The 14,107-nt window shown below is 27.7% G+C and overlaps 2 protein-coding genes across 2 annotated transcripts; both read left to right on the top strand.

Annotated features, from left to right (window-relative positions):
• The first annotated feature begins 4,842 nt into the window (after positions 1 to 4,842).
• Positions 4,843 to 10,285, top strand: LOC100212122 (bak-like 2). The gene is given in 2 exon segments (NM_001287767.1): positions 4,843 to 5,430; positions 10,109 to 10,285. Coding segments are annotated over 2 exon segments (765 nt in total).
• A 480-nt stretch (positions 10,286 to 10,765) lies between these two features.
• LOC100208613 (bcl-2 homologous antagonist/killer-like) lies at positions 10,766 to 11,768 on the top strand. Its single transcript, NM_001309779.1, is given in 2 exon segments — positions 10,766 to 11,308; positions 11,649 to 11,768. Coding segments are annotated over 2 exon segments (663 nt in total).
• Positions 11,769 to 14,107: the final 2,339 nt, after the last annotated feature.

The raw sequence follows: 14,107 nt of genomic DNA, 5'->3' as shown, positions 1-14,107 counted from the left end.
ACAATGTGTATTATGCATGACTCATGAGATTAACAAATAATAAAATATTGATAGCATTGTCAACTTAATTAGTAAAATAGAAAAGCTAAATGATAAAATATGAAAAATGTGGGTTCGAGCAGCTTTGTAAAAATAAAATATTGGATTTAGCAACCCCTAAACCTTAACAAATTGTGTCCAAAATTTCCCAGTATCATTTTTTCATTAAATAAAACCAAATAAAAGGTTGAGAGCATAAAAAAAAAAAAAAATTTAATAAATTTATTTGTCACCCTAGTATATTAATGTCACCCTATCTATATTAATATATACATATATATATATATATATATATACACACACACACACACATATATATATATATATATATATATATATATATATATATATATATATATATATATATATATATATATAAAAAGAGAGAGAGACAGAGAGAGAGAGTCTTGCATGGTAGTCAAAAGTTTCTTTGATAAACTGTAGTTTGAAAGAGAGCCCTAATAAACCAGACCAGAAAAAGTTTTAAAACTTAAATGATTTTTTTATTTTTATTAAATGATAGACTGCCTGCCTAATCAAACCATCAGTCGATGTAACTGCACTCCGTTGCGAGTCAGGCTATAAGATAGTCAATGTAGCTGCACTCTGTGCATGTTTTAAAAAAATGCTTTTAAAAAACAAAAACAAAAGCACTATTAATTAAAAATCTTTCTAGTCATTATTACTTAATGTACTTCTGCATTATTTTAATTGCTTTGACTTCTAAACGACATAAAAATGTAGCTTATTTGTTGAGATTGTGTAATTATTGTTAAAAGAGACTCTTTTATATATATATATATATATATATATATATATATATATATATATATATATATATATATATATATATATATATATATATATATATATATATATATGTATATATATATATATATATATATATATATATATATATATAAATATATATATATAGGCCTCGGCGGGAGTAAATGAGTGCGAGAGCAGAGAATAGCTCTCCAAAAAAAAATGGTAAGGCATGTAAGGTCCTCTAAACTACTTTTTACTGGAGCTTTTGGTTTTTGTGCAAGCTATCTGTTTATTCATTAAATAAATTGCTCATTAAATATAAATAAAAATATTTATTTTTATAATAGTATTTTTATATTGTTACAAGAATATTATAAATTTATCTTTTCATAATAGGATTTTTTTAGAAACTGATTTTTTATTTAAGAAACCAATCAGTTTTATCTGGTTAAAAACATTTGCATTTCAATTGGCTCTCTTTTTTAATAATTTTTTTTTTGTAATACTATGTAATAATATGTTAATACGATGCGCCTTAATAATATTTTTGTTTTAATATGTGCTACTAAGTATATTTCTATTTAACAATTAAGTTATCAAGTATATTTACTCTTGATAACAAGGGTTTCTAAATTTTCTTGAAATATTATTTAAAAAAATTAATAATAGAGTTTATATCAAAAGAAGTTTTTTTATTTATTAATAAAAAAATAAACTTTATATAAAATGTCATTTAAAGTTTGTAATAATTCTTTTATTGTTTTGATAAAATCAGTCATTATAACAAAGCAAATAAAAAAATAAGATTAAAATATCAAAAGTAGTGTTAATATAGAATAAAATTTGATGTTTCTGAGCTAATTTTATTTATTTATTTTTAAATTCAGCAATTATTTTTTTTTTTATTGTTTGTTATGAGAAATTACCTAAATAAATATTTTTGCGCTTGCAAGATTATAAAGAAATTTTTTAAATTAAATTTCTTTTATGATTTCTTTATTTACGCTTCAGATAACATCTTTTTTTTTTGGTTGAACGTTTTTGATGAAAAGTTAGTTTAATAAAAATAATTTTCTTTTTTTCTAAACTTATTACAATTTTATATAGCGCTAATATCAAATGTAATTGTCATTCAAACTTCAAGTGGTTTTTATCAAGCTAATTTTTATCTTACTGCTTAAACAATATCTTTAAATTTGTTCAAATATTGAAAATGGCTTACCGCTTACGTAAAATGGCTCAGCACGTACATAAATGGCACACCATTTTAGGCTTTAAAATAAGGCCTGGTATTATTACGAGGTTTTCTTATACTTACCATATGTATTTGGTATACCCAATTTGCAGTTTCAACATCAAATGACAAGGTATTTTGCTTTCACACTTTACCTGGTATCCATAGCTGGTCACAAATTGTTTTCAAACATAATCACCCTCTTTAAATTTCTTGTTTACGTTATTCTTGTCTGCTTTCCTCTGTGTATTGATACCTGGAATAAAAAAATTTAGTTTTCTCTTGAATTGCTGAGATGAGTTTACAGTACAGTCAGATGATATTGTCTCATTGTATAGCAAAACTGCCAGAGCGATTGAACTATGTGAGCAAGCGATTGTTCTTTTAATGTATCTTAAGCTTGATGGACTGCTTAATATTCCAAATTAATATAACATTCTTCAGCAAAACTTGTTAGTGTTGGACTGAAATTTGTTGTTCATTAGAAGATAAACTGGCAGTCCAAATAAAAAGAATATTTCTTCAAGCTTTCAAACAACTTCAGTAGCTGTAACCAGTCTTGGTTTGGTTACCAGTTTATGCCATATAGTATACCGTGACAAACCACAGTCAATCAATGACAAGTACAGTTCTGCTGTTACATGCATTATGTTTATGGCAACCCAATTCCAGTTCTGCTCTATGTTTAGTTGACCATGCTTCAATTTTATGAAGTGAGGATTAATAGAGTTGCACTGTTTTCAATTCACTATTGCTGCTGAGACCTCCTAATGTGAATTGTTCTGGTTATTTTGCAAACAAAGTTGCAGTATCCAAGCAACATTAAAATGACCAATTGAATGAATTTTATGATACCAGAATGCCAGGTGCACTACAGAAGCAAAAAACCTTGTTTTTTGATGTCAAAACTGCAATTTTGGTATACCCACAACATATCTCACACCTGCATCATCGTAATCCAGACTAATGAGTATTGTAGTTAAAAGTAATATCATAAATTTTAACTTTGTGCATATATAAAAGATTTTGTAAGAAAGTTGAAGATTAAAGAAGTTCTCAAATAGTTGTTTTAACATAGCGATGCAACAGTGAATTTTGCAGTTTTTTATTTGTAAAAGAGTGTTTGTGGTTAGACCAAACATACACAGGTCTGATATTTTTCATTGAGCACTCTTGCTGAAGATATGCATACAGAAAATAAAGTTTAGTTAAACCCAATTAGTGGTCTATGAAAATCAACAAGTGAATTTTCTAGAGACTTTTTTACCATGCAAATATGTGAAAGTCAGTTAACAAAAAATTGTCATCCAAAAACATCAGATAAAAATCTAGGAAGGCAACTTAATTAAAACTCTAAAGAAAGAAAAAAAAAGGGTTTTTCCAACAGTATAAAAGTAAACGTTTATAATTAATAGTAACTTTTACTATTAGGGGCCATCCATATATTACGTATGCACTTAGGGGAGAGGAGGTGTCCCAAGTTGAGTAATTTGCATATGGGGAGGAGGGAGGTTCAGACAAATATATTTACGCAAAAAATTGAGATGGCTGTTCACAATCACTTTAATAAAAGGTATACGCTGCTCACATTCATGGTCTGTTAAGGTTATAAAGGTTGAACAGCACAAAAACAAAAGTGAATTCAATTAGAGGAGGGGGTTAGTCCACCAAGCATATGTAACTTACATAGGGGGGGGGGTAAGACCACCATGGCGGAAGGGAGTAAGACCCCAAGCATACAAGGTGCAACAGGGGGAGAGGTCCAAATCTGGTGATTTTTGCATACTTAATATATGGATGGCTCCTTATATAATTTAAAATGACATTTTAAATTATATTGTTTTTTTGTTTTTTTTAAATGTACTTGGTAAAAAGTTTTTGTTATTTTTGCTCAGTAATACCATAAATTTCTAAGGTTTATTTTAGGTCTTTTTTTTAACTTAAAAAAAATTAAAGTTAACATGCTATTTTATTATATAATAGTAAACATGTCTTTATTGATTATACTGACCACAATAAATACAAAAAAAAATTTATTTAAAATTATTGTAGTTATTGAGTAATGTACTGGGTAACGTACTGACTACTCTAATTATTATACTGAGTTTTATGGTTACAAGATTTATTATTTAAATTTTTTGAGGTTTTGACCTTTTCCATTTTTATTTGCTTAAAACTTAAATTTGGTTCACTAAATTATTGTTTTGTTTTCGAAAGTGTTACATTTTTATATTTACAAGCTCCTTATGTTTCTAATCTTCTTCAAAATATTTCTAATCTACTTCAAGTGCTTTTAAAGAATTGAAGAAACATTGAATATTATAATATACATTGAAGAAACTTTTATATAAATTATATGATTATTTAAACTTGTTAAGTTGTGAAGTTTTGTTCTTAATACAAACAACACCTTTACAATATGTACAACTTTAAGTTATTTTTGTGTAAAACTATATATGATGGTGATGTTAATTTTAATTGTTTTATAATACATATTTACAGTTTAAAAACATATTGTATTGTTTGTCTGGTGATTAAAAAGCACATTAATTTTCATTACTTTAAATATAACTTTTAGTGAACTTTAAAATATTCTGTCAGTTCTTATGAGATTATAAATGAACTTTTAAAATCTCATAAGAACTTACAAAATTTTATTTTTCAATACTTATTTAAAAGTTTTAAACAAGTTTTGAAAAATACTTAGAAACTTGTTTTAGGTATTATTATATATATAAAATAGAAAAATAACTATTTTATATAGTTCAAATACAGCTGGAAATATATATGATAGAAATATGGCTGAACATGAATGCAATGGTAGCTCTGATAATGACTTAGTTCAGTTAACTAAAACAGCTGAAAACATAGTACGGTGTTTTATATATCGAATGCTAGAAAAAGTTATAAATAAATCCTCTTGTGAAGAAGACTTTCGATTGCATTTTTCTTTACTTCCTGAACCTGTTCTTTGTGAAATAAGAGCTGTTAAAGAATATCTACATAAATGTGAAAGTTCTTACTCAACTGAAAAAGATTCTTGGTTTATACACAAGGCAGTTCAAATTCTTGAGGAACAAGGTGGCATAGCAATTCAAAAATATCATTATGCTTTTCTTAGTTTAATTAATCAATTACAAATAACAGATGAATATAATTTTGCTTATACTCAGTTTGTTGAAGTTGCTAAAAAACTTTTTGAGAATGACAACATTGCATGGAGTCATATTGTTTCCTTGATATGTTTTGGTGTAGAAATTTCTGTTTACATAGTCGAGCATGGCAAAATAGGGCTTGCATCATTTTTAAAAAAGATATGCAGTTTTATTGTGGACTTTATTGTAAAAGAAGAAATTTTGCAGTGGATTGCACAACATGGTGGATGGGTAAGTTAATTTTTTTTTAAATTATTATAAATTACTTTTAGCTTTACATATTGTTAATTAATTGTATATTATTTGTTTATTATATTTATTATTTGTATACTCAACTAACTCAAATAGTCAACTTTCAACTCGCTTTCCATCATTTACCTTCTCTACTCGACTAATGTCTTGTTTCTGATCCTAGTCAGTGCTCAGTTTCTCCACATTCACCCTTAGGTGCTTCCGATCACAGTTTGATCTCTCTAAAATTTATATCTCATTCTTCTTCATCACCTGAATCCCCCCTATTATCGTACCTCTTGCAACTGCTTTAAAGCTGACTGGGATTCTTTCCATGGTTTTCTTTGTGATGGCCCATGGGTAGAAATATTTTGTCTTCCTGTCAACAAATGTGCTTGTTACATAACTTAGTGGATTCAGGCTGGCATAAAATCTTTTGTTCACTCTCGATAATTCCAGGTCAAGCCTCACTTTTCTTCATGGTTTTCCTCACACTGTGCTGCTGCAATTGCCAATCGAAACTGTTACTTCCATATCTATTAGCAAAACAATTCTCCAGAAAACAGACGTCTGTTTATTACTGCTAGAAACCATTGTAAAAAGGTTTTGTCTAACACCAAAGCCCACTATTCTCAGGTCATGAAATCTCATATCTCATCTCAAAAATTAGGCTCTCGTGACTTCTGGAGAATCTTTAATAGTATTAATAATAAGAGCAAATCTATAATTCCACCTCTCTTGTATGGTTCTGACTTTGTCACCTCAGCTAAAGACAAAGCTGAATTGTTTGCTAAACACTTTTCATCAGTATCATCTCTTGATTCCCACTAGTTGCATTCCACCTGATATTGCCAACAATCAGGTTGACCCATTGCTTGACATTCGTATCACTCAAGCTTCTCTATCTAAAGTGATTTCCTGTTTAGGCTCTTCTACAGCTTGCAGACCGGACAACATACTTGTTATTGTCTTGCAGAAGTGTTCTCCGGAGCTGTCGTCTATACTCTCAAACTATTCAACAAGTGCTTATCAAAGTCTTGTATTCCAGCCTGCTGGAAAGCGGCATCTATTATCCCTATCTTCAAAAATTCTGGAGAGTGATCTGATTCGTTTAAATACCGTCTCATTAGTCTTTTTCCTATCATAAGCAAGGTTTTTGAATCTTTAATTAACAAACACTTAATCTCTCATCTTGAATCTAATAACTCACTTTCTGACCATCAATATGGATTTCGATTTTCTTGTTCTGCAGCTGATTTGCCAACAGTAATAACCGATAGGTTTTATCGTGCATTAGATAGAGGTGGAGAGGTTAAGGCTCTTGACATTTCAAAAGCTTTGATAAAGTTTGGCATGCTGGTTTTCTCCATAAGCTTTCTTCTTATGGTGTATCTGGCAACATCTTTAAGATTATTGAGTCCTTCCTTTCAAAGTTGTCCTCAATGGACAGCACTCTTCTTCATATCCTGTAACTTCAGAGGTTCTTCAAGGTTCTATCCTTGGCCCTATACTCTTTTTAATTTACATTAACAATCTCCCAGATATTCTCACATCTAAGGTGGCATTGTTTGCTGATGATACTACCATTTATTCTTGTCATGATAAGAAGCCAACACTCTCTGATTGCTTGGAGAGGGCATTTGAGCTTGAAAAGGATCTCACTTCTGCTACAGCATGGGGCTCACAGTGGCTGGTGAACTTTAATTCAGATAAAACAATTTTTTTCAGCCAATCATTATTGCAATAATTTAGATCTTCCTATATTTATGAACGGTGATGTACTCAACGAGTCATCTACTCTTCATCTTCTAGGAATAACTCTTACTTCCGATCTTTCTTGGAAACCATATATCAAATCTGTTGCAAAATTAGCATCTGCTAAGGTTGCATCTTTTTATTGAGCTCGACACTTTCTTACTTCAGATTCATTTTAAGACAAGGTGCAAAAATGAATTGTAAACATAGTTGGATGTTACTCATCATTCAATCAAGTCTCATCCTTTTTCTTTGACTGTTCCTAAGAACTCCAAAAACTTATTTGTCTGGTTTTTTTTTCTCAAACATCAGTTCTTTGGAATTAGCTTCTGGCTTATCATCTGGCTTTCCTGATTCATATAATTTGTAATCTTTTAAGTCGTCTGTCAATCGTTATCTTGCTCTACAATCTTCATCTTTTCTTCTCCAGTAACTTCCAACTTTTATTAGTGGGTTGCTTGCAGCCTCGTTGAAATCAAAGACCTTAAATAAACTAACCTTTTATATAGAAATTAGCTACTATATTACTTGTGGGTTTGTTTTTAAAAGTAATCTTTTAAAAGTAAAGTAAGGCTTATATTGCTTGTGGGTTTGTAATTTTATTTTTAAATCTTTTTTAATACTTTTTTTAAAAAAAAATTTTTTTAAATAAAATTGCAAAAATAACTCAAAACATAATTTTGTTTAATATTAATATAAAAATAGACTACGTATGTGTGAAGGATGAGAGTGGCAATGCAAATGAAATATTTGTACTTTATGTTATTTTACTTTTATATAAAAAATTTTTATCCTTAAAAAAAAATATTCCACTCCTTTAATCAGGAAATACTCAGTTTCTTTAATAAGGATAAAAAGCTCAATTTAGTTAGAAATGGGTTAAAAAATAAAATTTAGTTACAAATGGGTTTGAAAAATGCTATGTATCGTAACTCTCTGTAAAAACTAAAAAGTAGAAACTAAAATATTGCAAAAATATTTGCTAAAAAATATAATCTTTTTTGTACTAAAAAATAGAAAATAAACTTTTGAATTTAAATTTAATAGTTCAATAAACAAAAGATTGGCAGGTATGTTTTTATATGAATCTTCTGCAGACCTGCCTATCTTTAGTTTACTGAACTATTAAATTTAAATTACCAAGTTTGGAATTTTTGTTCATTTGTTATTGTGTATACTATGCTGATAAAACTTTTATAGCATTGTATACAGTTTTTGTTTAAATTTTAATGATTTTTAATTTTAAGTTTTAGTTGTTTGTTTTTTTTTCAATCTTATTTTTTTTGTTCGTTTTATTTTTGACTATTGCTGAGTGTTTGTTTTTTTACATCATTTCTTGCTTAGTCTTTTGGTGTATATTGCAACATCTGATTTTTTGTTATTTGTTTTTATATATTACTTATATCTTATTATTTTTCAAAATATATTTCTGCTTTCAATGTTTGTCATTTACAGCTATCCTTAAATATATCAAATCAAAATAAAGCAAATTTGTAATTTTTGATTTTTCTTACAAACCTCAAGAGACTTTTAATTTGCTTATTTTTTTTAATTGCAATGCTTTTTTTATTGCTGTAAATATATCTCTTTCTAAAATCGTCTGAAACTAATTTTAAAATTTTATCTACATTAGTAACAACTGACAATTTTAGATGGTTGTTTAAATCAGTTACTTATGTGAAAGATTTTATTTCTAGTTGTTTTCAATATTTCAGTTTCTGTTGAACCTTTTTAAATAATTTGAAAAAAAAAAGTTATAAATAAAAAGACATGGTTGACTGCTTTTGACATGACTATGAATACAACATGTGTGTGCTAAGTGCATGGTGGCCACGCCTCCTAATAAATCCTAAAATATCCTAATAATTAAAAAACCTCCTAAAAAGACTTAAAATTTGTCATTCCAAATTTGATGTAATGCAGGAGTGTACCCTCCTATTTTTTCCCGGTCGTCCTTCGGGCGACTGAAACAGTTTTCATTTCTTATTTGAGTCGTCTTCTATGATAATCAGTAGTCCGGTCTAATAGGTTTTTTGGGGTATTTTTTCTCGGGTGAGTATACTGAAGAAAAAAAATTTAAACGTCATACTTCTAAAATACGTCTAATAGAAAACTGTTTAACTAAAAGTATATTAATTAAATTAATTTCATTAATTAAAGATCTTTATTTTTGTTGTAGTTGATATCTGTTTCGTATCTTCATTAGTAAAGCAAAAAAATTGAAAGCCAGAACTGCAAAGAAACATTTTATAAATAGAAAAATTTTTATTATTCTTTCTCCATTTTCAATCAAGTTTAATTTAGTTGAAATTTAAAACATTATGTTTTTAATTTTTTAAACATTTTTATTATACTAAGACTTTCTAAGAAGAAACATGCTTCAAAATGCAACAACAACGTAAAAAACAGAACAGTCGCACTTTGAAATATTAAATCGCGTGTCGGCTTCTTTTTATTAAGTTAGGTAAAATTATAATGCACCAATAAAATCTTTATAGATCAAAATATGTTTTTTTAATAAACACACTTTTATAAGTAACAAACTGTCTGGTCGTCCTGCTGGGCTACTGACAGGCATTTTTTTTTAAATTTAATTTGCCTCATGGAGAAAACTAATAGTTCCATACCACCAGATGACCATGGGGATACACCCCTGTAATGAATTACATATAAAAAGTTTTTGCATTTTTTTTGACTGAAGGCATTTTTAATACAGCCAAATAACATCAAGCTTTAAATTCTTTTAAGTCTAAAAATTAATATGAAAATAAAAACACAAAACTCATTTTATTTTGATTCTGTATTTATTTGAGGTAATTTTTTTATTATTTACAAAAATTTGAAAAAATCAATAAAACTTTTTACTAAGTAAAAGTCATTTTTAAATATTTTGATAAGTTAATTTAAGTTTTTTTTTTTTTAGATTAAAATGATTGATTTTTTTGATGATCCAAACTGTCAGTTTCGTACTAATCATATCTTGGCCGCTATGGCAATATCTGAACTAACTAATATTGAAGTATGGCTTCAACGTTTTTTTGTGGCTTCACTGGTTTCTGGAATAATTGTTATAGCTTGGAGAAAATGGCATCAACCCTAACAGTTAATTCACTTAGAAATCATTTTTTGTTTAACTTAGCTTGGTTATTTGTAAAATATTCAGTAGAGACTCATCATTTTTTGAACTGCTGATTTGAAGTCTAATATATCTTTTTATCATTATTATATATATAAAAAAAAGTATTTATTCTTTTTTTGCTGTAGACATTTCAATTTAAATCTTTTTATTTATAAACTTTTCTTGGTTCTTGTTTTTACTTCTTTCGTTTTTTATGTTTTTTAATTTTGAAAAAAATTTTTTATAAAATTTTGATTAGCATTTTAAAATGTAAATGTATTCAAATTATTAGTTATGTTAACCGTACTATTACTGTTAATCTTAACAGCTTTTGTGATTTTTTTTAAATAAAAATATAAAAAGTAATTCAAAGGCCTATTGATCAAGAGAAACATTTTTATGCTTTATTTCTTGATTTTAGTAATTAGTAAAAATGGCTGAGTGAATGCTTATGGGTAAAAAATGGCAGAAGCAGCTGATGATCTTCATAAGCAAGAAGAACAACAAGTAGCTAATGATACAGAAAAAGTTTTTTGCAGCTTTGTTTACAAACGTTTAACCAGTGAAATCGACAAAGAATCCTCAGATGGTAGTCTTGAAGTTGGTAATGTCATTACTAACCTACGTAGTGAAGTAACAGAATTTAGAAATGTTGATGAGAGTAATGGAGAAACAGAAAATCTTGGTAGAGTCTTAGCTTCATTTGGTGATGAAATAAATGATAAATACAGACAAGTGTTTTCAGATATGTTATGTCGTCTGAACATTGAAACAGAAGATGTTGCTTATGAAACATTTGCTAACATTGCAAGGCGTCTTTTTGAAAATGGTATCAATTGGGGGCGTATTGTAGCTCTCTTGTGTTTTGGCTATGAAGTTGCATTTGCAATTATTAAGCGAAATGCACGTGGGTTTGGAAAATTTTTGCGCAAACTGATTCGTTTTGTGGTTGATTTTATTGTGAATGAAAAGATAGCAAAGTGGATTGCCAGAAACGGAGGTTGGGTAAGTAGTAAGCTGTCAGTGCTTAGAAACATTTTAGATATTTTAAATTTATATTCATAAAAAGTTATAAATATTTAAAATAGTCATTATTAAACTTATATATTAATTTTTGTTTCTGCTATATTTATTTTTTCTCATATTTTTATTATATTGGTTTTCTTATATTTTTAAGATTTTCATTTTTTATATTTTTTTAGTTGTAGCATTTTTATTATAAATTTTTTTTTCTTTTGTATTTTTTTTTTAATATGTTCTGTTTTAATAAATTATCTTTTTTTTTTTATTATTATTATATTATATTGTTATTTTTTATTATGTTATGCTTTTTTTATCACATTAGCTGGCTGCTCTTGTTGGTTTAAAGAAAGTTGATGACAGTTCTGATGTATTGTTTAAAAGAATCGTGATTCTAGGATCTATCATTGCTGCAGTTTATATGATACACCGTATCACACGTTAGCATTTTTTATAAAAAATTAGTTTCTGGATAAAACGACTATTTTAATGAATGAAGTTTACTATATACACGCAATAGTGTCGCAATAAGTGTTGCAATAGTGTTGCTACATTTAAGCAAAAAAAAGGCATATAAGGGCATGCTTTTTAAACTCTTTTTTTAAGAAATGTAATTCCCGTTGTGTTTTGTCTCTTTGAACTTTTTTTATTATATTTTTTGGACAATGACAACCGAGCTTTCACCTGTTGTATAAATGTGTTTTAATGTAAAAAGCAAAACTAAGCATAGATTTTAAACAAGCAACAAATATAGCGCATCTACTAGGAACTCTTTTTTACTAAAAAGTACCGCTTTTAGTTGAGTTTAAAAGTTGTGTACGACGCAGGCTGATGTCAAGTTCAGATTACTTGTAAATGATTTCATTGGAGTGGTTGAATATTAACTAATTGCAAATTTGATAAAGAGTATTTCATAAATATTTTTAGAATTATTAATAATTGTATCAACGAATTTTTCAAGTTTATTGTTGTTATTTTAGTGTCAAAAAGTATGTCTTAAAGGTGGGCGATATAAACAAGTGAGCTTTGGTTGATATGTTGTCTAAGCTCAGGGGTGTATTTATTACATTTTTGCTATAAATTCCCTAAAGGTGGCAAACCGTTATTAACCTCAGACCATTCAAAGTTCGCGTTTTAAAAATTATTTCCACACCTTTTTGCGTTTAAGTTAGCCAATTTTCACTTTAATTTGGCAATTTTCACATTACAAATTATAGTGAAAATGCCAAATTAAAATGAAAATAAAATTGCTAAATTAAATTGAAAATTAAAAACTTAAACGCAAAAAGGTGCAGTTGAAAACTTTACCGAATAAAAAATTTGGTCCGTGAAAATCAAAAATATAGTCATTTCGTTTAATCAAGGACGTAATGATTATAGATCGACGTTTAGCGCATTGTTTTAAAAGCAAACAACAAAACAAAAGCAAACATTAGGTAACAGCTGCGTCACGTGGGAAAAATGTTATACGTCAAAATGACGAATGTCTCAAATTAACCTTAATTTGTAATGTTTTGTAAATAATGTGTTTTACTATTTTGATTAAAAGTATTCTATATATGGGCAATTCCATTTTTAACTTACGTTACGCGCGCAACAACTTTATTAGATATTTACCTATTTAAACTGTAAATTAAACTTTTATCTATTTTGTATGAAAGCTGTTAGTCTAAAAAATAAAATAAGCTAAAAAGTTTTGAGTCTGGCCAAAAGAGGGCGAACTTATTACTGAAAATGCCACTTAACTTACGTTACATGGAAAAAAGGTAACAAAAATTGCTTCAACTTTTAGATCAGATTTCTTCGAATCAGTAAAGGGGCTTGTATAAGAAACTTTCACAAGATGTTAAGAATTCTATACTAATTTAAAATATATATTAAAGTTTATCAGAGGTGACGGCTAAGAAAAATTAACTTGTTTTTTTGATACTATGTATTTAACTTATATTACCGAGCGATTTTTATCGTGGATTTTTATGTCTAAAATAAGAGTTACGTATCAAAAGAATTGCAAAAGTATTGAACTCATTCATTAAAAATAATTAGCAAAAGAAATTTTAAAAAACTGGTGGTACACGTCCTGAGTGATTTTTCGTAACATTTATGAAAGTTATCAAATCGAAAACAGTTTTTCCGCAAGAGCAACTTTAAAAAATTATTTTAGTATTACAACTTTACAAATACTTATTTGAGTCATTTAAATAAGAAAATCTTTGGTTTGTCGAGGTTTTTATTTACACTTCTTACGTTTATGCGTATTCTATTAGGTGGTATTTTTAAAATGCTGCAAAGTATTTACATTTAAATGTTTAAAATACTTTTGACGTAAAAACTGCTATCACAGTTTAGGGAGAGGGGTTCAGGTATATGTGATCGTTTGTGGCAGGAGGGAAAGGGTTAAGAATTGATTAATATAGGGTGGCGTGCTTTGTGGATGACCTCCTTAATTGTATTTAGAAACGATTTGTTTTACTAAAACAAAAATAAAAAGGTTCTAACTGATTTTTTTATATTAGGAGAATAGCAAATTCTTCTTTTTTTTTTTTTTTAATGTCTTACTAAAAATATTTGTATAATTTTTATTCATTCATGTCAACCAAAATAAGAATACATAAAAAAATAAAAAAAACAATGATATAAATAATTTTAATTAACATTAAAAAAAAAAAGATTTTTTTACTAAATTATCCTTAATATAAAAAGTTTCCGTTAAACCTTGTCGACGAAATAAGAATTACTTAATGACGTAATTTATTTTGTTAACGAAAATCATCCAGAACTTTA

The sequence above is a fragment of the Hydra vulgaris genome, chromosome 12 (assembly GCF_038396675.1).
Source record: "Hydra vulgaris chromosome 12, alternate assembly HydraT2T_AEP".
Classification (NCBI taxonomy): domain Eukaryota; kingdom Metazoa; phylum Cnidaria; class Hydrozoa; order Anthoathecata; family Hydridae; genus Hydra; species Hydra vulgaris.
Note: the sequence above shows the minus strand (reverse complement) of the source record. Positions and strands in the feature narration are given on the sequence as shown.